At 43.5% G+C, this 22,450-nt stretch overlaps 1 protein-coding gene across 1 annotated transcript in view; it reads right to left on the bottom strand.

Moving 5' to 3' along the window:
* CDH4 (cadherin 4) overlaps positions 1–22,450 on the bottom strand; it is a 416,129-nt gene that overhangs the window by 26,895 nt on the left and 366,784 nt on the right. Inside the window, exon 8 of the mRNA XM_041417862.1 lies at positions 15,367–15,504. Within this exon, the coding sequence (XP_041273796.1) occupies positions 15,367–15,504 (138 nt within the window). The remainder of the gene's footprint in view (positions 1–15,366; positions 15,505–22,450) is intronic.

Genomic DNA, 22,450 nt, shown 5'->3' with positions numbered 1-22,450 from the left:
TGTTCCAGGCAGCAGTGGTTTATGAAGGCTGAATTGCTTGGACAAATGGTGTTTCAGGACCTATAGCCATGAATTAACAGAAGAATAAGGCCTTCTCAGTCCTCTTATTAGACTCTGAGCCCCTCCCCTGACAGATGTGACTGCTCAAAGGGCTGAATCTTCTCTCTAGGTCCCTTAGGCTGGGAGGAACTGAAATGAGAGTGAGTGCATGTGGTGGTGGGGAGTCCCATCCCTCCCCAGTTCCTGCTGCCAGGCTGCCCCAATATGAGACAAGGTGATGTGCAGCCAGGGATCCCAGCACTCAGGGGGCTCCACTGGCTGAAAAAAACCACAGCTCCTCACGCTCCAGGGCGTCCACACAACCCCACGCTGGCATCCCAGGCTAGGGTTTACCTTTTCTGCTAACAAAGATTCTTGAAAAGCACGAAAATTAATAAACAACTGTGGTCTGGTTGCAGCAATGTGTGTAAAATGGGGAGGGGGGGCAGGGGAAGGAGAAAAATCTCCTAATAAATCATTAATTGTGAAGTACCTGCCCAACTGCAGCACGGAAACAAGCAAATGCCATCCTAATTGATTGCTTCTTATTCCACCTTTATAGGCCTGCATTTTTTATTGTGTGGGTTGAATGAGCCCAGAGGTGTAAAAAACTTCTAGATTGTACTCTGCATATCTGCCAACTTGATATTTAGATCAATAACGCTCTTTTTTCCCCTTGCTCTACTCCTACTACTGGCAATTTAGCTTTTCTTCCTAGCAGACTAATTGCTGTTTTCTTAAGCCTTACTATCAATTCTGTGACCTTTAATTTCCCATATTGTTTTCTGTGGGGATGGGTGTGCTGGGCTGTGAGTTATCCCAGCTCTCAGCTGCTGTGACAGTCACACAGGGACTGCCAGGGTCTCCTTCCACTGTGTGCTAAGGAGACCATGGGCTTGCTGAAATCTCCACAAAACCCCTGTAAAGTCAGCCTTATTTTGAAAGCCAGGCTTTGAGATGTTCATCTCTGGTTTTATTAGACTATTCACTCTGGTGAGGTCTCGAGTGACCACCACTGATGTTCTCACTCCTTTTTGAGGCGGCTCTGCATTCCACCAGCCAGCATACCCTCCATAAACCTCTGGGCTGCTGTTTTTCCAGGTTCATGGCCACAAAATCCCCTGCACTGCAGCATCCCTGCTTCAGCTTCACATCCACGTGGAACTACTCCAGAGTCCCTGCATGCATTCACAGCCAGCTGCCACAGTGCTGGGCTGCAGGCATCACCTCGTGGTAGTCAGGCAGGAGTCAGCCTTGCCCAGCCCACTCAAGGAGCGCATGACAATGAGCTCACCAGCTTGGAAAAGATGCTTTGGAAGTTCTGCCCTCCTCCTCAGCAGTTTGTGCCACGAAAGCAGCTCACCTGCCTGCAAAGGAGCCCCCTCAGCTCTGAGCATGGTGTGGGGCAGGCAAGGCTCACAGGAGTTTGTGCAGGAAGCTTCAGTGATGCTCAGCGTGGTCTCCATGTGCTGGTTTCTTTTTCTTTGGAAGAGTTTGAAAAACAACAGCAAGGCTTAAAGCTTGGCACTTCCGAAGCTGATCCCAGGCTGGAGCACAGACCACCTCTGTCGTGTTCCTGCCACAGGTGACAGCCACTGGCTCTACACTTTGTCTTTACTGGTGTCATTTTTATAAAATCTCAAGTAATGACTAACTCTGGATCAACATACAAATTTTACTCTTTGAATATGAAGACAAAGCTGGAGCAGAGGAGAATAAAGCAATACCCTCTCTTTCAGAAGCAGCAAAAGAAAACCCTCTTATTTCAGACTCTGGTGTGAGGAAGGAACATGTAGGTTTCACCTTGGTTCAAAGACTCTTTGAGTACTTGCCAGGAGTTCAGAGCACATAATAGTAAAAGGATATTAAAAAAAAAAAAAAAGTAGTTTGCATATCTAACAAAGAGCACTAATTTTTTTTCATTATCAGATGTTACATTCTTTTGATAGTATGAAAAGATGCTCCAGAAATGATGACACAAGACACCATTCTGCTGCAAGATAACAATTTCCAAATAAATATATCTTAAGAAATGAGGTTTGAAGTTTGCATAGAAATTAAGATATTTTATAAAAATGCATTACAACACAAAGGAGCTTTTTACAATGTTCATATGAAAGGTTTAAAAAGATATTAAAATTATGTCCTTGGAAGGCATATAGCCTTGTCAAGAAAAAAAAAAAATCTACATTAACCCGTGTAGGAAAGTTGTACTTTATCTCTATTTCAAAGGCTATAAAGAACCACTTTAATCAACCTACTTGACTTTGGGGACTTGCACATCTCACTGAAACTCATGAAATCTGGCATAGTGTGGTTTCCAGAACACAAAAGCCTTTAATCCGTAAACTGACACTCTTGTACATTCAAATCCTGATACTATCTCCTTGTTAGGAACAAAAATTGTGAATTTATCCAAAATGGGATCTCATCTCCTCTAAATGATGTAGCCTTTGCAACAGTGACCTTTAACAACGGTTATACCCAACAATGAAAGATTTTATGCCAGGAACCAGTGGAAACAATATACATTAAAATTCTGATCTGATAGCACAGCCCTTTATTTTTCAGTTTTAGACAAGGATCCTTTGAACATTTCGTTTGCTCTCTTGTCTAACATATCTTTGTTTCTTGCCCACGGAATGAACAGCAGGAAAAGGTGGCTGATACTTTTCAGCAGACTATTTGATTGTCAGGTGTAATTAGTAATGCTCTCTTTAAAATAGAGACATAGATTTTAAAACAGCTGGAACTGCCTACAAAGCCTCATTCTTAAAAAAACCCCCTTATATACATACATTTATATAACAGAACATTTTTGAACAGATACATCATGGCTCTACAGTGCTTGACAGCCCTATGCTTCCCTTCAGCTGCAGATCCAAAGGCTGAAGTGACTTGTCTGTCTCCTGAGGCAGCTGCAGAACGGGCTGGAGCCATGCCCTGTGCTGGGGCAGAATGCTGAGAAAATCATTAATTCATGTGTTACTTGAGAAATCCATTAGGTCAGCCTGGATTAGCCTATCGACCTCCCCAGTGCATTGCCACAGAGCCCTGTGATCCTCGCTGAGCTGCCAGGGTGGAAAAGCCCCAGCAAGGCTGGCAGGGAACTGGGATGAGCTGATCCCAGCATGGCTCTGAGCTCCACTGGGGAGCCCAAACAGCTTTGTATAGGCTGGGCTGAAACAGGCCAGAAGAAGCTCGCTCTGATTCCCAGCTGGGAAGCTCCACCACCTCAAATTAAACCACCATGGTTTAATGAGGCTCTCCAAGGCCAGGTCTGGGTTGGGAAGGAGAATTAGAGCATTTTGTGTATGACCAAAAGCAAAAAGAGGCACAAAATCTACAAGAAACCATGCAAATTTGAGGGAAATGCTAGGGATGAAAAAATGTCAGACAAGAAACATGGGTAGATATGTGATACCCTGACCTGGAATTGCCAAAGCAGAGCCCCCTGCCTCCCCCACCATGGCACAGGGGAGCTTTCCAATGTACTTTTACTCTCTAAAATAACCAGCTCCCTAAAAAGAGGATGCAATCAATTCATTTGTTGGCATGTCCCTTCTCCTGCAAACTGCAAAGCAGCAAAAAACCACGCTGCTTTGAACAACACATTGAAAACAAGATCTTCTTAATTTACATGTAAACCAGAGCAGCAAAAATTGAGTGAGAGAGCTCGGCTCCTAAGTGAGCAAAATGTACTCCACAGGTCTGGCTCTGTATCTCTTGGTGAAATGTGTCTAGGAGGGGATGTTTCAATTCAGGCACCTGTAATAAAGTTTCATAAAGAAGGGCCTTAAGCTGATAAATCTGGTTTAGGATTTTCTTATTAACTGCCCATTCCCCATAATGAGTTTTTAATTTAATTTTTTCAGATTTCAAGGCATATGAAAGCTGCTCATGTGCCTCTGGGATCTCAAGATGGGTATTTGGGAAGGGAAGAATTATGAGAGTACTGAAACTGAGTTTTACATATGCTATAATCCTGGTATTGAGATTTCTAACAAGTTTTCTGTGCAGCACAGCTCAGCCCATCTGCACACTGACTCCTGCTCAAACTTCCTCTGCACTGCAATTGGAATCTCTGTTATTCCCAGATTAGTCTCAGAATTAGCACACAAGGGGGGTTTTGAGTTTTTTTAATGAGTAGGTTGGAACTCCATCATCAGGCCCTGGAAGACCCTCTGGTCTGGCCACAAAAAGGGTTCCTGACTGGACAGAGTCTTGTAGGAGAAAGCCACTGAAGCAGGTGTTTTATTCTGAAAATGTGGTTTATTCTGTGGTTTAAAGACACGATTTTCTGCACTGGTGCCACAATGGACATTTCTTTATGTCCTTACTGATGCTTAAAATATAATGTCAGCCAGCGGAGTGAGGACCTGCACTGCAATTTGTGCCAGGGTTCCCGCAGGAAAGGATGGAGTGCCTAAAATCTCAGAGTTACAGAATGCTTCATGTTGGAAGGGACCTGTACAGGTCACCTAGCCCAGCTCCCTGCCACCTTCACCTTCTCTGGCATTGTAGAGAAATGCCTGCCTGTTTACAGTAACTAGAGCACAGAAAAGACTACATTAAATCCTTTGTAATTAATCAGCCTTGCCATGAAAAAGAGGCTTCTTGCTGAAATTTTGTTTACAACATTTCCTGTGGAACGGAGCAGAGGAATGCAATGAGAAACACAGGATGTTGGGTCAAAGAAAAGGTGGGTTGTAAATTCAGGAAAGAAAAGACTATTATTTCTCCTTTTTTATTTTTTAGCAATTAAAACCTGTTATTGCACTATGCTGAAGAACTCTACCACACTCAAAAAAACCCTGTGAAACCTTTCTCTGATTTTAACTGGCTGTTCTCTGTGTTGTGACCCTTTCTTCTACAACTGGGAAGCTTTAAGACATCCTGGACAGTTAGAAAGATTTGATAAGAGAAAACTCACAGCATTCCAAAATCCTTTGCTAAATCTCCCTTTTTCTTCCCCCACAGCATGTCACTAAAGATTTCATAAGTGAAATGTACTTAATGAAGTTCCAGATATATATCCTCTTAAAATGACAGCCCTCAGAAGGAACTGTTTTTAAAGCAAAAGAATAGTGAAGAATTAAAAACCTGCAGACCCAAGGAAGTTAGCCAACCCCAGGAGGGGATTTATTTCACTGCCCTCCAATAATGGAGTCACAGAATGTATTTAAATTTCTCAGCCTCACACCAGTGCCTGAGATGCTGAGGACTTTAGAGATAATGAAGTAATCCAGCACAAATGGGTGTCTGCCTGGACATTTGGCAGACATGGACATGCCAGGCCTGTGTGGATATCCGGCCTATCCATGATGGTGCTGGGTGTCTACATGCAGACAGCTGAATGAGGCTCTCCAGGGGCAGGTCTGGGTTGAGGTGGAGGATTAGAATATTTTGTATATGACCAAAAGCAGAAAGAGGCACAAAATCCACAAGAAACCATTCAAATTTGAGGGAAACGCTACAGGTGGAAAAATGCCAGACAAGAAATGTGGGTAGATATGTGATACAGGAGCATCAATGTCTGATTTCTCCTTGAAACTGCAGCCTGACTGACACACCAGAGATGATGGGAACAGTGTCTGATCCCCACACACGGATCTGGTGGTGCAGCCCAGGGCAACTTCCATGGCAGCACAGCCCAGAGTAACAAGGGCATTTCCCTCTGACAATTCCTCTGATTCCAGGGATTCTGCCAGTGACACGTGGCCCTGTCACACCTCCCTGCACACAGGGAGCTCACACCTGCCTGGAACCTCCTTCTCACTGGGCAATTCCATGGAAAGCACAGGGTGGGGATGTGGTCTGGGGCTTCTGCACAGACTGAACAGGGGAGGAGAGGGAGGAGAGAAAACCCTGCTAAATGAGACACTGAACCAGGAGACAGCTCTGCCAGATGCTCAAATGAGAGGGCTCATGACAAATGGGGACGGTGAGCGACGGCTGGTGGGCGCTGCCGTGGGTTGTCTGTGCTTTGATAATATTATATGGTATTTAATATTAATTAAAATTTTCAATTATATTATTAATATAATTATCTTATAATATTAATTATAATATTAACCCAGCTGCACAAACCAGCAGGCTGGACAGCCAAATGCCAAATCACCTGATGTGCCACACCCATGCTGAGGATGGATGTGCCTCTCTCCCTGTGAGTGACAGCTGCTTAAGCACTGCACAGGCACAAGGCTCCAGGTGCAACACATGCAGGAATGCCCAGCACATGGAATCTGTGCTGCTCCTCCTGCCTCTGCCTCCTGTGAGGTGCTGCAGCTCCAGCTGACTGAGATTACACTCTCCAGCATGGAGAGCAGGTTGTATTATTCCTGATTTTACACCAAGTACTACATGTGTCCAATCTGAGAGAGACCAATAGAGCATTTTTTAATATCCCCATCCCCCCATTTTTTTTTCATGACAGAAAATTGAAATTTGTAATGGAACTATCGTTCCTGTTTTTTTTTTTTTTTAATCACTGGTCTTTGGCAATTTTAAACTCTGAGGTCTGAAAAATTCATTACCACTAACTTCCATCAAGGGTGTTCCTGAAACCAAAATTACTTAATCAACTCAATTTAGCTTCTTGTGTAGACCTAATTCAGAAAAACTTTATCTTCTTGAATTGTTATTGCAATTAATTTCCCCCCCCTTTTTTTTTTCTGTAGCAGATGACATTTCAGTAATTAGATATTCTATAAAAATGACTTATTCATTCAGAAGAGCTTCACTTTTATATTTGATTAATCACATTACCACTGAGGTCTGGGTTTTGTCTCCAAGGAAAGTTTAATGACCTCATTTTAATCCTTCTTTTAACCACCAGGCAGGTATCAATGAAAAGAAATAAAATTATCTTCTTTTTTCTTTTTCTCTGCTTTATTTCACAATCTTGAGATTACATTTGATGTTTTTTCTGTGTGACTGACCCATTTAGAAGGAAGAATCTAGCTGATTCCAATTAGGTTCAGGGCAGAATCAGGCTAAACAGAGCCTTGAACTGTGCCTCAATAACTAATGCTCAGTGTAATGGAGAGGAACCAGAACTGCTTTACCACGTGGCAGCCAGTTTAAAGCTCTGCACATGATTAATTTAGTGATAATTTGAAAATGAATGTACTGAAAGGAAATACACAAAACAAAAGGCACTGTAAATTTAGGTTTTGATTAATGGGGTACATTAGGAAGTCTCCCATCAAGGAGATGACTTTTTTTTTTAAATCAATGCATATATACCCACACAATGTAATGGAATAATTCATATAAACCACAGTCTATCTGTGAGTAGAGACTTGGATATGATTGATGACTGTTTCCCTGGCATCAGCATCTATCTATGCTTTGGATCCAGCAATATGCACATCTATATTTGGTATTTATACATATACATCTCTGTATCTCTATCTGTTTTGCAGTCTCAAAGGTATCTCATCCTTTTTGTCATGTGCTACACTGGTGTAAACGCTTAACAGACATCACAGAAGAGGCTGATGCTGTTTTCATTAAGACATGAGGAATTATTGTTTTCTCATAAAGTGAGAAATAGCTTTCATTTTAGATGAAAGAGGTGATAAAATAAAGAACAAAAGTTGAGCATCCACAAGAGAGAAGGAAGTGTTTCTTGTGTTCCCTAGCACAGCACTGAAAGGGCCTCCAGGCACTCAGAGATTCTGTGCCTGGGAAAGCCCCAGAGCTCCCAGGGAATCTGCACTTGGAGCTGGGGATCACCCTCATCTCTCCAGAATGAAACTGTGTGGGCACCTCACCTCCTCAGCTCCCCTGGACAGGCCTTGCACTGAGGTAGGGATCCATCCCCAGAGGCCAGTTTGACTCCAAAGGCAGATCAAGATGTAAATAATTTCCTAATCATGGTTAACCTGTGTGTCTACAGCTGCAAAGCCCTGGAATAATTATTGTGCTGAGTTCAGCACGAGGCTGTAACAGGATGGGAAGAATGAATATTGTTTCTCCTTGTGCTCTGTTTGTTACTGCTACCTCCCAACCTAACATTCTTCATCTAAATTCATTGTTCATGGCGAAGGTTGTCACCAGGACATGCAACGAGAGGCAGAAAGTCCATTTCAATTTATAAGCACTGGGGTCTTATTTAGGAAAACTAGACTGATTTGTGGTTTTTAAGACTTCACTGACTGTATATTTAATGGAAATGCACACAGAATTAGGTAGATGCTCATATACCCAAATGCTACTGGGCATATCTGATTCACTTGAATATAATAATTTATTTCAGTTAGAGGTTGACAGCTCTGTAACAGCCCAGGCTTTGCTGGGTAGTTTGGCTCAGCCTCGTTTTCACTGGAAAATTGCAAGTGAACACAGACATTGGGGAATTTCCATGAAAGCATAATTGATTTTTAACAATAAAGCCTGTCTGCAGGACTGCACAGAACTCAGGGTTTATCTTCAGCTGTACAACAGCACAGTCCTGCACACTCCCTCACCACAGCTCTGTCCTTCCCCGTGCCAGCTCTGACCTGTGCCACCTACTTGAATTCTGCCTCGTGTGACAACTCTAAATTATGCCACAGGCAGAGTTCTGATGATTTAAAAACGCTGTATGATCGGGGCTAATCTACATCCAAATGTCACTGCTGACTTTCTGAATGGCACAGGTGCAGTGACAGGGACAGTGAGACCAAAATGGACAGCTACATATGCAGCTTTAGTCTGTACACAGTGCTCAATATTTAAGCCCTTAATCTTTTCCAGGGTCTAGGAACAGGGAGGAGGCAGGTGGACACGCGCCAAGGTCCTGGGAGAGAGCAAGCTACCCACTTTCACTAGTTTTTCTTGGATCAGCCTGTTAAGATTTCTTTTTAGGAAGCCCTCAAAGGCATCCTGGTCCAATTTTCTGTCTGCAGGAAATCCCAGTGACATCCCACTCCTGCTGGGCTCTCCCTCCACAGTGTAAGATGAATTTGTAAAACATGAGCATGCATGTAAAAGGGATTTCTCATAACACTCCCATGTTCCAAATGCTTCTGGGGACATCTGCCTATAAATGCGTTTAGGAAACCCCAAGGCAGCCCAATGTGGATGCCAATTTTGGTTTCCTATGACCATTAAATATCATTTCTCAAAGCAGACCTATTTGCATCTTTGCATCCCAGTCACTTGGAAGTCATAATCTTTCAGCCTGAAGGAAGAGCTGAGGTTTTCCCTGCTACTTTTCTATTTTGAAACTCACTGTTGAAAATGGAGCTCAGCAGGATCTGACTGAGGGGGCCGGAGCCCAGGCAAAGCATTCACCCCACTTGCAAGAAAGTCACATTTTTCCAGTTCACATCAGCTATTTCTGTGCAGTGCTGCTCTTGCATAGGTTGATGCACAGCTATATTCTCTCCTCAAACAAACAATGAATGTGAGAACAAACACATTCAGAACATGGAATACAATTTTAGGTTATGCTTGTCTGCTTTGTTTCCACAATTTTGGCAAGTTCACAGAGCAGGAGGCTAAGTGAGAGTTACACCATGGCTGTGAAAAAGGAAACACTAATGCCCTTGTTCAAGGCACTGAAACTGGATTACTATATCCAAATTGGGTCAGAAGAATGAAAACTGAGCAGAGCATGGAGCACAGCAGGGTTAGCAAGACAACCAGGGAAGGAAAGCTGTAAAGCAGAAGAGATTGGAGGATCTTGGCTTGTTTTGCTTCATGGAATGAAGTACACCAGTAAATCACAGGGGAGAGAAAACATGAAGGAAACATCAGAACGGGAGAAGGAAGAACTATTTCTGGTGAAGGCAATGCCAGCAGGGCAGCGATGCTCCGAGAGCCTCTTCACTCTCCAATTCCAAAGCACTTCTCAGAATGGGCTCATTAACATCTCCCACAGCACTCGAGGAACCAGAACACCTGCACAGAGAAAGGTCAGGCACTTTTGGCAGTGTGGTGCCAAAACCAAGAAGCTCTTTTAATTTGGGTCTCTCTCTGTGTTCTTTTGTTCAGGAAGCACCGAGGTCTCCCCTGCAGATTCCAGCACTGCCTGATCCAGCCCAGCACGAGCCAGGCTCACTCAGCCTCACTGCAGCAGCCAGGGGTGAGCCTGCTCTGACAATATCAATTAAATAGGCCAGGTAGAAACTGGCAAGAACTGTTTTCCCAATGTGCTTGCAACAAGGACTTGCTCTTTTCACTGATTAGCCAAATCCATGTTGTAACCAGATTAACCCTACCCGAAACCACCTCCCTCCTGCCTAACACAGCCTCCCTGAACTCAGGTTACTCCACACCAGCAACTCTGCTTTGAGTTCAGCCAGTCTTTGGCCAGGCAAAGGCCAGCACTGTGAGCTGGGAAGCACCCACCCATCCCCAACAGTCCAGTCCTAAACCTTTGGAGCTATTCCTAACTCAGGGATTAGCCAGTGAGGCAGGGAAGGGGATGCTGTCTTAGAGCTGCCTCTTTATAACAGACTCCACTGGATTCAGCTTTGGAAGAGGAGATTCTCAAAGCAGTGACAAAGGGCAAATTTTAAAGTAGCTTAAAATAAGACCTCCTAAGGCTCAGGAGCTTAAAGAACTTGAATAGCCCAGTTTCTTTTTTCCTTTTCTTTCCCTCCAATTAATTTTTTTAAGAGGCTGATTGCCAGGCAGGTTTACCCAAGAATTCACAAACTCAAGTAATCATGAGCACTTTAGCCCTCTGAAATAATATTTTCCTTACATGGGCTACTATAAAAACAAGTTCTGCACAGTAGGCAAATTTAAAATAACTTTTAATTAACATTTCAGACACAGAAGTCTGATCATGCAAATTCATCTGCGTCTCCTCTCTGTGCCTGATTGTTCCTGATTGAATATGATAAAAATAGACTTTGTATGAGTCAAGTGTAGGCATGGATTTCTTTCACTTCTCCTCCCCTCTGATTATGCATCTTCTTAGATAAAGTGGAAATCCTTGAATGGCTATTAACAGTATCATGGGTCAGACTGGAAAGGGCATCCTGCCTGAGAGGAGTTAAAGATTTCACTGGAATTAAAGGTGCTCCTCCTGTGAGCAACAAAGATGCTTCAATCTTACATAAAACTCACCTGAGACTATCCAGCATTGTTCTGTCTCAGCTGATTTTTAATCTCTGAAATACCAACTCTGATTTCACTGCATCCCCTGTATCTGAGGTGAGCATCTGACCAGAGGCTACGAATCCATATTAATATGGAAAACCCACAACTCACTTGCACACAGGAGATAAATATTTGAAGGGAGACTGAGGAATTTCTCCATAATTAAGACAGGTCAGAGGACATGACCCTGTTATAAGTAACAAGGACTATGGATAATGGAGGGCACAGTGATACTTCATCTTACAACAGTAAGAGAGCCAATAAAAATGCCTACAAAGCCTTTGTAACACAGTCCAGTTAAAATGTCAATATTTTACAGCAGCTGGTGACTTGGCAGGTGCAAAAGCCATCAAAAAATCCACAGAAATGAAAGAGTCACAGAAAACTTGGGCATGGGGGATTAAAATACCTTTTTCTATGGCATCTGACCCAGAGCCTGTGGGCATGGGCTGGTTGAGCACTTTGAGGAGTCAGGGCTATCTCTCCTCTTTGGCTCAGGGAAGAGTTGCCTCCCTTCATTTATCTTTGCAAGCAACAATGTCACACGAAGAACACAACACTGTGGACAGGCTGAAGTCCCTTAGATAGCCAGAAGAGCATTCCCTGGGTCACAATCCTGCATTAAACCATTAAAAATGTCCCAAACAGCTGCCTGTGATGTTTACACCATTTTAGGGCATGCTCCACTCTTGTGGTGTCTCTCTCAGGAGACACGTCCCCACTGCTGGCTGCTCTCTGATGCTTCTCAGCACAGGCACAGGTAGCATTGCAGATCAAGAAAATATTCACCATCACACAAAAGAGCTGGACAGGACCAGAGGAGGCACCTGGTCCTTGCTGTGCCCAGTGCCTTGCAGCTTGGTGCAGGTAATTCTCATGACTGTCAGGACTGGCCATGCTGATGAAGACTGCCCTTAGAGGTAACAGAAGACTTGAGTTCCAAATTGTTTCATCCAGAGACTCTGATTTCCTTCCTCCCACATAATTTCAGAACCCCTTGTTTGAGAAGGTGGGGCTCCTTCTTCCCCTGTGGTGGACCAAAGGATGTGAAACCCACTGACATCAGTTTTCATGGAAGCACCCAGGAATTCTGGAGTTCTACTTCACAAAATCTTCATTTTGTACCTTTAATCCTGCCTTTCAGGAGGTGGACCAAAGGATATAAAACCCACTGACATCAGTTTTCACGGAAGCACCCGGAATTCTGGAGTTCTACTTCACAAAATCTTCATTTTGTACCTTTAAGGATCATCTCTGTAATTTTATTGCTCTTTTACCACTTCTCATCCAGCACTACACTTTGATGCCAGCCCATCTGGTATTTTGGATGTCCATTCACCAACACACCTCTGCTGGATGTGCCATTCTGGCACTGCTGTGCCTGTGTCTGAACTTGCTCATGGTCCATGCACGCAGCCTCTTCCCCCAGCCCTGCGCTTGGCTGCAGACGTGCCCTGACTCTCTTGACCATCACAGTGGATGCTTTCCTCTCTCCCACCCTGTTGTTAAATTTTACACAGCAACATTAATTCCTGCTGCTGAATACATGAGCTGTGACACCAGCGTGGTGCAGTGTCCTCCTGAGCTACATTCCCATCCAGAAACGATTAAGTCTGAAACCACCCTGGCTGAATGACAGGTAATTTAAGAGCGCTATAGGGTGTGCCTCTGTATCTGTCTGGGATGAATACAGCTCCTGAGTTCCTCTCATCTGGCTGCTTGCCAAGAGCAAGCCACGCTTTCAGCTATTCAGTCTATTTTTGTTTTTACAGCAGCATCTCACTACAACTATTTAAAATAAAAATATACAATATCACTCCAAACAGTCCGCAGACTTAAAAGAGACCATGGGCTTTCTCACTCTCTGAGGAGCTATAGATTTCCTGGAAAGTGATTTTTGCTATTTTTTTTAGAGGTGTTAAAATGCAGATCAGACTATTTGAGGACAGCGAGGAGATTCAGCTCAGGCTTAAAGAAACTCATCAGCCTGATGCTGTTCCCTGTGCCAGTAAGAGAAAAAACATATTATACTTTCATACTCACAAGAAATTCAGCCTGGCTATACCCGGGAGTATATAAAAGATATTTGTTTCCACAGAATCAGAAAGTATTATTGTAAAACACCCTTGCTTTTCAACTCTTTATAGAGAAGTCCCATGTGCCACAATGTAAAGCCCTTTGGCCCTTGCAAAACTCTTTCTTCAGTGATTGAAATTAGAGAAATAATGGTACACATCAACTCTGCTTAGAGGAAGAGTAGCATTTTCTAATCCATTTAACACAATTCTGTGGGTAATTCTCTTGATGGCTTTTATTCCTTCCAGGTTTAATACACACCAAGACATTAAATACTCAGAATTCACCTGAAAGAAAATTTCCATTATCCCACCTTCCATCAGCTTTGAGAAGTGCTTTGGAAAGCCATTACAATACACCACATCTGGAGGGGATGCTGCCCTGCAGAAGGCACCACTGTGCTCGTGCAAAGAACCCTGACCCAGCTCACCCTGCTCCCCAAAACCTCACCTTGCATCTGGAGACAAGGACCCCACGACCTGGGCCGTGAGAACAGCCTGTGCTGAAGTGACATGGCCACTAGATGTCATTCCTTTTTCACTCAGATGGAGGGCAGAGAAGCATTTACCTGGCAGAATGAAGTCCCCCCACACACCAGGGAGCTGCGGCAGTGCTGTGGTGCAAGCTCCTGCAGCCCCACAGACACAAACCTCCCTCCAGAGAGAATAATTCTGTCCTGGCAGGACAAAGGACCACACAGCCCAAGACCTGTGCTGTAATTTTATGGCTCTTCACAACTGTACCACACTGAGGGAGATCCTTAACCACAGCTTTACAGCAGAGGAGTATCCACGATGGACACAGAGCACACGTGTGCTGTTTCATCCACTGCAGCAGCAGCACAGCCTGGGGATTGATGCCCAGACCTGAAAACATGTTGTGTGTCCATTCTGCTGAGACTCAGGAGGAATTTGGCACCTTTTTTGTTCTTAGAACTTATGACCAAGTCACTGTGTGAGAAAGTGCTGTTTGGGAGCTGAGCACGTCACAGCCCCAAGCCCAGCTCCCCGTGGAGATGGGAAGGAAGGTCCCAGACTCCAGAACTGACATGAATCCAGTCTGGGTCCACAGGGGCATAAACTGGGCTCTGCATGACATCCTTGAGTTCTGTGACATATCTGCAGTTTGTAAGAGTATAACTAAGGGGAAACTTTGGTCCTACACTAATAAATATTTAGAGACCCTTTAGGACGGAATGAAAATTCAGAATTATATAAATAATAAAAACATTCCTCCAAGGATGTTCAGTGACTTGAGCACAAAGAAGTTAGACCACCTGTATTTGAAAAGATTTGATGTCTATTTAAGATACATCACTTACTGCTCCTTGTTGACCCTCCTATGAATACAGACAGGGGGTACACAAGCATTTCTCATTTATTAGCATATAGACCTCTGCACTGCTCTGTGATTTCTAAATTTACCATGCACATTTCAGATGTTCTGCATCTACGGATTATGAAGGCTAGAATGAACCAGACCACATCATTTCACCTTCGAAATCTTCATTTTTACCTTAACCAGCTCTAAAAATTTGTCATTTGCAATGTCTGGTTTTTTTCTTCTTGCCCTCCAGGAGTATCTTGGAACATATAAGAACAGAACAGAAGAAGACTGTGCTAATAAAGCATAAGAAAAATTATTAAAACCAGATGTACTGAAGAATGTCTACACATTTACTGCCAGCACACACAAATACATCTGTTAGAGCTATCACTGAAATACAAATTCTACCAGCTACCTGTTACCATTTAGAGAACTTACAGCCCTCTTGAAATCATATCCAAGCCATAAACCCCAAATATCTCTCACTGCTCAGGATTTCACTCAGAAGTATTAATAACTCTGATATGTCTACAGCCAATTGCTGTGAAACAACTGCATCCTCTTTGGTGCAATCAGACATGGGCAGTTTGCCACGTTATTTCAGCTCCTTCAGCGCCTTGGCCAAATCTGTCACCAAACAGTTTTGCTGCTTCATGAATCAGTCTTTTCCCTTTTCCTTTTTCTCCCCTGAAAGTCTTTATTCCACAGTTATCCACCAGAGCTCCTCCTCTCTGCCCAAGCAGCTCGGAGAGGCAGCAGATACCAACATCCATGAATTAAAACCGGTGTGAGCATGCATCACCCTGCTGCTGTGGGGATACTCACAGTGCTGGTCGTGAATTCAGGGGGGTTGTCGTTCACATCTGTCACTGTGATGATCGCTGTGGCCGTGTTTGAGAGACCATAGTTCAGATTTCCTTCCATATCTGTTGCTTGAACAATGACTATGTACTGCTGAACTTTCTGGAAAAAAAAAAAAGAAGAAAAGATGAGAGATAAAAATGCAACCTATAAAACACCTTGGTTTATTTTCCACATACAAGTGTGATCTTTAAGCAGACTAAGAAGTTAATTGGATCAAAAATGTCAGTAAAAAAATAATTCAATTAATTTTTCTGCATTGTTTTTGAAGTGATTTTTGCATAGATTCGTGGACATCACCTGTCTCATGGGAAAATAAAAGTCTTATGGGCAAAATTCTCTGGTTGAAGCTGACATTTTTATTAACTTTTAAGCATTTTCTGCAACATTAGCTTTTGTCTTCTGAAAACCAGTAGAAGTTTTGTTCATGTGTTTTCACTGAAAACATTGCTAAGAACATTATACCCCCAAAATTGACATCAACATTGCCTGGCAGCCCTCCAGCTCATTCTGCTCACACAGTCTGATGCCCAAAAAGCATTAAAATGCTCTTGGTGTTTCAATCCTTAACACAATCTTGGTAAATAAGGAGAATTTAAGTCCAGTATGGAAGAAAAAAATAATTCAATGCAATAAACAGCAGTTCAGCAGAACTAATTTAAATTCCTGAGCACCCCCTACAACACAGCTCTCAAAGGGAAAAAACCTCACAGAGCCAGCCATAAAAATCACACAGTGAAGTTCTAAAGGATGCTGTAAGTCAATGCAACTGGAAAATAAACCTGAATAAAACAGGAGAGGCCATCTGATGTTGCATGTGTACATATCTTCCTGGGATCTCTTAGGAGTATCTGCCTGCATCAAGAGAAGTCTCCTGATCTTTACAACTGGCCCCAACAATAAATTTTCATTTAGACCTGCATAATTTACTATTGATTACTGTCGTGCTCACAGAGCAATTTACAGGCAGATAGGAAAGAAAAGCTCCTCTTCTGAGAAGTGGACCAAGGGAGGCACAAGAAGCAGGGAAGGATCCAGCCAAAAGCTCAACACAACCCTGCTCCTTAAGGCTGCAGGAGGCACATCAGAGAGCCCCAGAGGTGTGTAAACCAAGTGGAGGCAGAATTTTATGCAGGAAAAGCTTTTTTGTGAAGTCAAGTGGAGGGACTTTGGTGCAAAGAAAGACCAACTACCCCCAGAACACAGCTCCGGTACCCAGGGCTGCTCCTTTAAGGTGCCAATGCTACCAGTGTGTGTAAAATGTCAAACGTCCTCTGAAGTTACAAAGGGCAGGAACTGGGTCAGTTAGGTCCCTTTATTCCCACATAAACATCCTTGAAGTGCTGTATCTGGTTAAGTTCTTTAATTCTTCTGAGTTGCCAGAATAAGAGATCTGCATTTTAGCTTTATCTTGGTTCCAGGGCTTTTAATTGACCTGCTAAATTGACAAGACACCACACTTAGGGATCCATCAGCACCCTGCAACTGGAATATATTATGGAAATGCACTTTCATTATCTCTTTCTATCTTGTATAATAAAACATGAGGGAGAAACTATTGTTAGCCCTTGTTTTGCCTCATGCAAGAAGGTTCTGTTCATTACTCCATTTGTAAAGCACTGCACAAGGCTGAAATGTCCTTATTAGTGAATGCAATTTCTATTTCATATCTAGATTTTACTTCCTCATTCTCTGTTACAGACTACCTGGGAAGCTGATGGAAGTGTTTCCTAGCAGGCCAAATACTCTGGTTTAAATAACAGAAGGTTTAAATCATAGAAGGGGAGGATACTTAAAAAAGTAGCAGCAATCAGGTTTCAAATAAATGAGAAAAACACATCTGTGTGTGTGTACTCACAGACCCCAGGTTTACAACGGAATTGTTTTCTTTAACAAAGCACTGTTCACTGAGCTCTGTAGTGTTAATAAAAAAAAAACCCAGACAAATTCAGAGCACAAAATTAAAGAAGTTTAAAAGAAAGATGTTTATCAGATCATGCAACACAAAAAAAAGAGAAGGAAAATGGCCAGAATTTATCAGAATGTGCAAATGTACCAGCCACAAGGAGCTGGTGTAGAGGGATGGAAAGAAGGGAGGGATGGCAAAGGAACACAGCACTTGTGCAGCAAGTGCAGGCAGTGAGAAAATGTGGGAATTGCAGCAGATCCCAAAGGGATGGAGTGATCAGGCAGGACCGTGATGGGAATGCACATGCTGGGGAGGTGTTGGATCTCAGGATAGCCACTGGGTACACATCAGCAGTGAGCTGCTGGGGGAACCCCAGAGACATCCCCAAAGCTGCCCTGATTTCCACCAACTGAACACAAAACTATTGTGTTTAGAGCAAAAGTGGATTTGGACATGGAGAATGGTGTGGGAAGTTGTATAGAGCTGAGACATATGAAATCATAGAAATATCTAGGTTGGGAAGGACCTTTAAGATCAAGGCCAGCCATAAAGCCAACACTGCCAAGTCCACCAAATGGAAACAGTCTGAGATCTGATCTGCCAAACCTTCGGGCTGCCACCCACACCCAGCTCCATCCCAAAGGCTCCAGCACTGTGGGCATATAAGGGTGATCCTTTCAAGTGCCTAGTTTTACTTTATAACTAATTCAATCTCCAGTGAGATTGGCCCCAGCAGATAACAAATTACTGATTTTTTGTTTTTCTCTAGCTAATCTTTTTGCTTTTGTGCATTAAGCTGATTTTATTGAACTATTCAATCAATTTCAATTTCACCATGTCCTTCCAATTTGTCACATCATCTCCAGGGGCATCTCAGTTTGTTGTCCTAATAGTATTATTATTGTTACGACTATTAAAAAAAAAAAAAAAGGCAGCCTCATGCCCCCAAGCATGAGAGACATTTTCTTGATGGCATTTTGATCATACAGAATAATTCTCCTATTCTCTTGCTTTGCAAAAATGGCATTTTAAATAGCACAGGGCAGGAACTACAGCATGGAGGTAAACCAAAATGTTCCTAACATTTACTGTAAGTTTGCTCTGATAGTGATGCTGTGGAACTCAGGAAATGAGCTGTGGCCCAAAGGGGTCTAGACTAAAAACCCAGCCCCACTGAAGCCTGTGGGAGGTCCTGTGGAAAGTGTTTCTAATAAATCTTAACAGATCTTCATGCTACAGCAAAGCAAATGTGCTGTTTCTACTCCAGCCAAGGAAAAAACTCATCTTGATAAGAGCAGAGCTTTTAGTCTGACCTAAAAACTAAGGAGTTTTGAAGGAAAAAATTATGAAGGAAGGAATAATTAAAGGAACTGTGGCAGATCTAATCTGTCTGCTCTTCTGTCAGTCATCTGACACAGTGCCCCAAAGAAATATATCAGCTAAATTCCAGAAGATGGGAATTAGATGAAGGAATTTGTTAAGCTGGCTAATGGGAAAATTAGTCAAGGGCTTGGTTGAAAAGGTGCTTTGTACAGGAGGAATGGCAGCTTGGAGGAAGGGCAACTAACAGAAAGATGTGACCTAACAGCACAAAACACAGGAAAATGCAGCAGGGCACCAATAAAATAAAACCTTGCTGGAAGTTGTTCTGTTGGATGCGAGGAAGGAGGGCTGTCCCCGTGTCCCACCAGCTCCCTGCTGCCGAGCAAGGGGGCAAACACCCTGTGTGCAGCTCTGAGCAGGGCACAGCTGGCAATCCTGAGCCCTGTGCCAAGCAGCCAGGGCTCATCAGGATGCTGAGCACAAGCCAGGCCCTCCTGCTCACTGCTGAGCCCCTGGATCCATCCAGGTGCTGGCACTGAAGAGCCCATCACAGGAGAAGAGCCTGCAAGAGGCTGGCTTGTTTAGTCTAGCAAAATGAAGGCTGATAGCAGATATGATTGCTGTCTATAAATAACATCAGGAGGATAAACACTAGGAAGGCAAGGAAGCAATTTAAACTAAAGGACAATGTTGACACAAGAACAAATGGGTATGAACTGGCCATGAATAAATTTAGGTTGGAAATTAGTAGGTCCTTTACCAATAACAGAGTGAGATGCTGGAGCAATCTAATACAGGGTCTGGGGAGCAAAAACGTTCAAAAGAATATATTAAATTAGGGCTAAATCCTCTTGGTCTAGGTATAAATTATGATAAATTGAGCCAAAGCAGAAGGCAGATCTCTTAGCATTCTCTGTGTACAAACAACTTTTTAAAAAGAAAAAGAAAAAAACCCCTTTCAGTCCAAATAGCACAGACTGTTCATGTGAAAAGGCTTAACACTGATCGTTATCACTGAACCAGCCCATTCCACTGGCACACACAAAGGACCAGGTGCCCCAAACAAAATTACAGGTTTTGCAAGTGGCTCTCCCCATCCAGACAGAGCCTGGCATGGAAAGCATGGCTGAAATCCCTGGCTGAGCTGAGCAGAGTCTTGCTGAGAGAGGGTAAAAACAAGAGTAAATCGTATTCAGAGACAGAGTAGAAAAGAACAAAGTATTTTAAAATGAAGCCCTAGTGATGGAGTGCTACCTGTGATCCCAATTTTCAAATCTGCACGCACATTATTTGAGAAATGTGGCTACTGCCAGTTTACACAGGCAATTATTATACATCACATATGAGCTGGGGAACTGTGTATACCAAAGTCCAGAAATGCAGTAATTATGTGATTAAATTAATCTGCATTATGGACAAAGGGTTTGCAAAATTAGGAACTACATTTTCAAAGCTCTGTACAAATATTGTCCAATTAATTACTACTTCCTGAGGAATGTATGACTAGCTAATTTTAGCATCACGTCTGGTAAAGCAAATAAGGTTACCAGGATGTAGGATGTATTAGCATGAATCTACTGGTGAAGGAGATAGGAAATCTAAATTCTCTTTCTTCCTCTGGTTATCCTCACATCTCCTTTATATCTATGTTTTTTTCCATTTCACCTTAATTTTGCAACACCAATGAGATGAATAAGAGATGTTCTTGTAATTTGTTTTCTAAATAATTTTTTTGCATCCTAGTGAAGACTTGATGTTCATGTTTTTGGGTATCAGAGATGGCAAACACACCATTAATAAATACTGCACCAGAACCAGGAAAGGCAATTTAAAAATAAATAAACAAACTTCCCAAACATTCACTTGACTCAAGCAAAAGTACTTTTTCCAAAAAGACCTCAACAGCCGCCATTTATACAAAGCTCACAGGAAGCTTTTAAAGCATCTATCCCTTAATACTCCCTAGTTAGCTTTGGTTAAACAAAAACAGATTTCCAGCAGAAAGCCCTCTGCTGGGAGCTCTGGGAAGAAGGCAGCTTTCACAGGACACCCAGGGAACCCAGCAGAGCTGCAGCTCCCCCAGCGATGGTGGTGCTGGGTGAGCCTCACCCCTGTGCCAGAGCTGAGCAGTCTTTGATAAACCTTGCCTTTTTCATTCCTCACATCCAACAGAGCATCACGCTGCGGCTGCAGAGCCTCAGCAGACATCAAACCCTGGGCCTGGAAATCCCAATGCACAGGCTGCTGCCTGAGCTAAAAAGATGCAGTTCTGCTCCATCACTGCCTCGCTGCACAGGACCAGCTCCTACCTGAGGTGCCCATGGTTCTGCTAAGACAGGCATAAAACAAGGGAGAGAATGCTATTTTTAAAAAAACACTTGCTTAGTGCTGCATAGCCAGACAGTGAAGGAAACAGCCAGGGTTGTTTTCTCCATTTGGCTGGGGATACATTGGCTTTTCCTCCAGCATGGCAAGGTGTTCCCCTTTCACAAGCCTCTGGTGTATTTGATTTTATGAGCTGCCCGTGCTGGCAGAGCCCCAGGCAGGGCTGGTGCTGCTCTGGCTCTGCCCAGCAAGGCAGGGTTTACTCTGCTGGGAACAGCCCTGTGCTCCCCAGGCTGCCTTTCCTCCTGGCAGAGGTGTTGGTGTGACACCCTGGCCTGTGATGTGCTGGTCAGACTCCGTGTGTTGCTGTGACCCTCTGACCAAACCTGCCACCACCCAAACACCAGTGAACCCCTCTGTGCCAAGAACAGCCTCAGTCCCACCACCCACACCTCCAGTCTGGAGGAGCTGTTCCACTCCCCTTCAAAAACCATTTTTTCTGATAAAAATTAAGGTCCACAGCCCAGGACTGGAGCTATATTGACATCCAGCTTTAATGGCTTTCTCCTGGCAGCCTGATAAACAACCAGCAATAAAACTACTTCTTAACACTTTCCCTCTCAGCACCTTAGACCCATAACTTGGGGGGTCTGACATACAACTGATCTAATTCTCTCTTAAGCTACTGCTATCACTTCCTGATAGTAAATTAATGTGTTACAATTTACACCTTTTAACCCATTTGGAACCACCAGACACACCATTAACTTTTCCAGCTTTTCCCAGGGTGGGTGTTGAATCTCCCACATAAGTGTAAACGGGACCTGCTCCAGCTTTTAGCTCTTTCCTCTTTTCTGTGGCAGCTTCTGAAAGCCAAACAGCTTCTGGTGGTGGGTACAACACCCAGCACTAGCAAGCTGAGCCTTCCTATGAAAGCAGGAGGAAGTGCTTTAAAAGTTACCTGAAAGAAACTGAAAATGATCTTTTTGTCGCACAGAGGTTACAACATCAAAGAATGCCAGAAAGCCTTTCAGGAGTCTGCTCTGTTTGGCCTTTCAGTAGCGTGAGACCAAGCAGCAGAGTGGCTGCTGCCCTGGGCTGCCTTTTCTTGTGTCATCCAGGCAGGGGAAGTGGTGAAGTGGAAACTGCTCCTGCACTGGGTACAGAGCAGACCCCAGCAGGCATCCCAAAAAGCCTTCCAGCATCCTGGCCACATCTCCCTGGAGCCTCCCGGACAGAAGGTCTGTGAACCAAACAGAACTGCTCATGCACCTCATCTCATGGTGAGTGCCAGGACGCTGCTGAGCTGCTCCAGGAGCTCAGCTCAGCTCTGAGAGTGATCTGCCACTTGTCAGGGACACACAGGGAAGCTCACAAATACAAACTCCAAGCACTAAACAGCCCTGAGACTAAACCAGGAGAAAAAAAAAGGAAAAAATGTAACAAAACCAACCCACAGCAGACAAATAACTGGAAATGGTAAGACAGACT

The sequence above is a fragment of the Onychostruthus taczanowskii genome, unplaced genomic scaffold (assembly GCF_017590055.1).
Source record: "Onychostruthus taczanowskii isolate IOZ18803 unplaced genomic scaffold, ASM1759005v1 scaffold57, whole genome shotgun sequence".
In the NCBI taxonomy this organism is placed as follows: domain Eukaryota; kingdom Metazoa; phylum Chordata; class Aves; order Passeriformes; family Passeridae; genus Onychostruthus; species Onychostruthus taczanowskii.
This window is presented reverse-complemented; position numbering and strand designations above follow the sequence as displayed.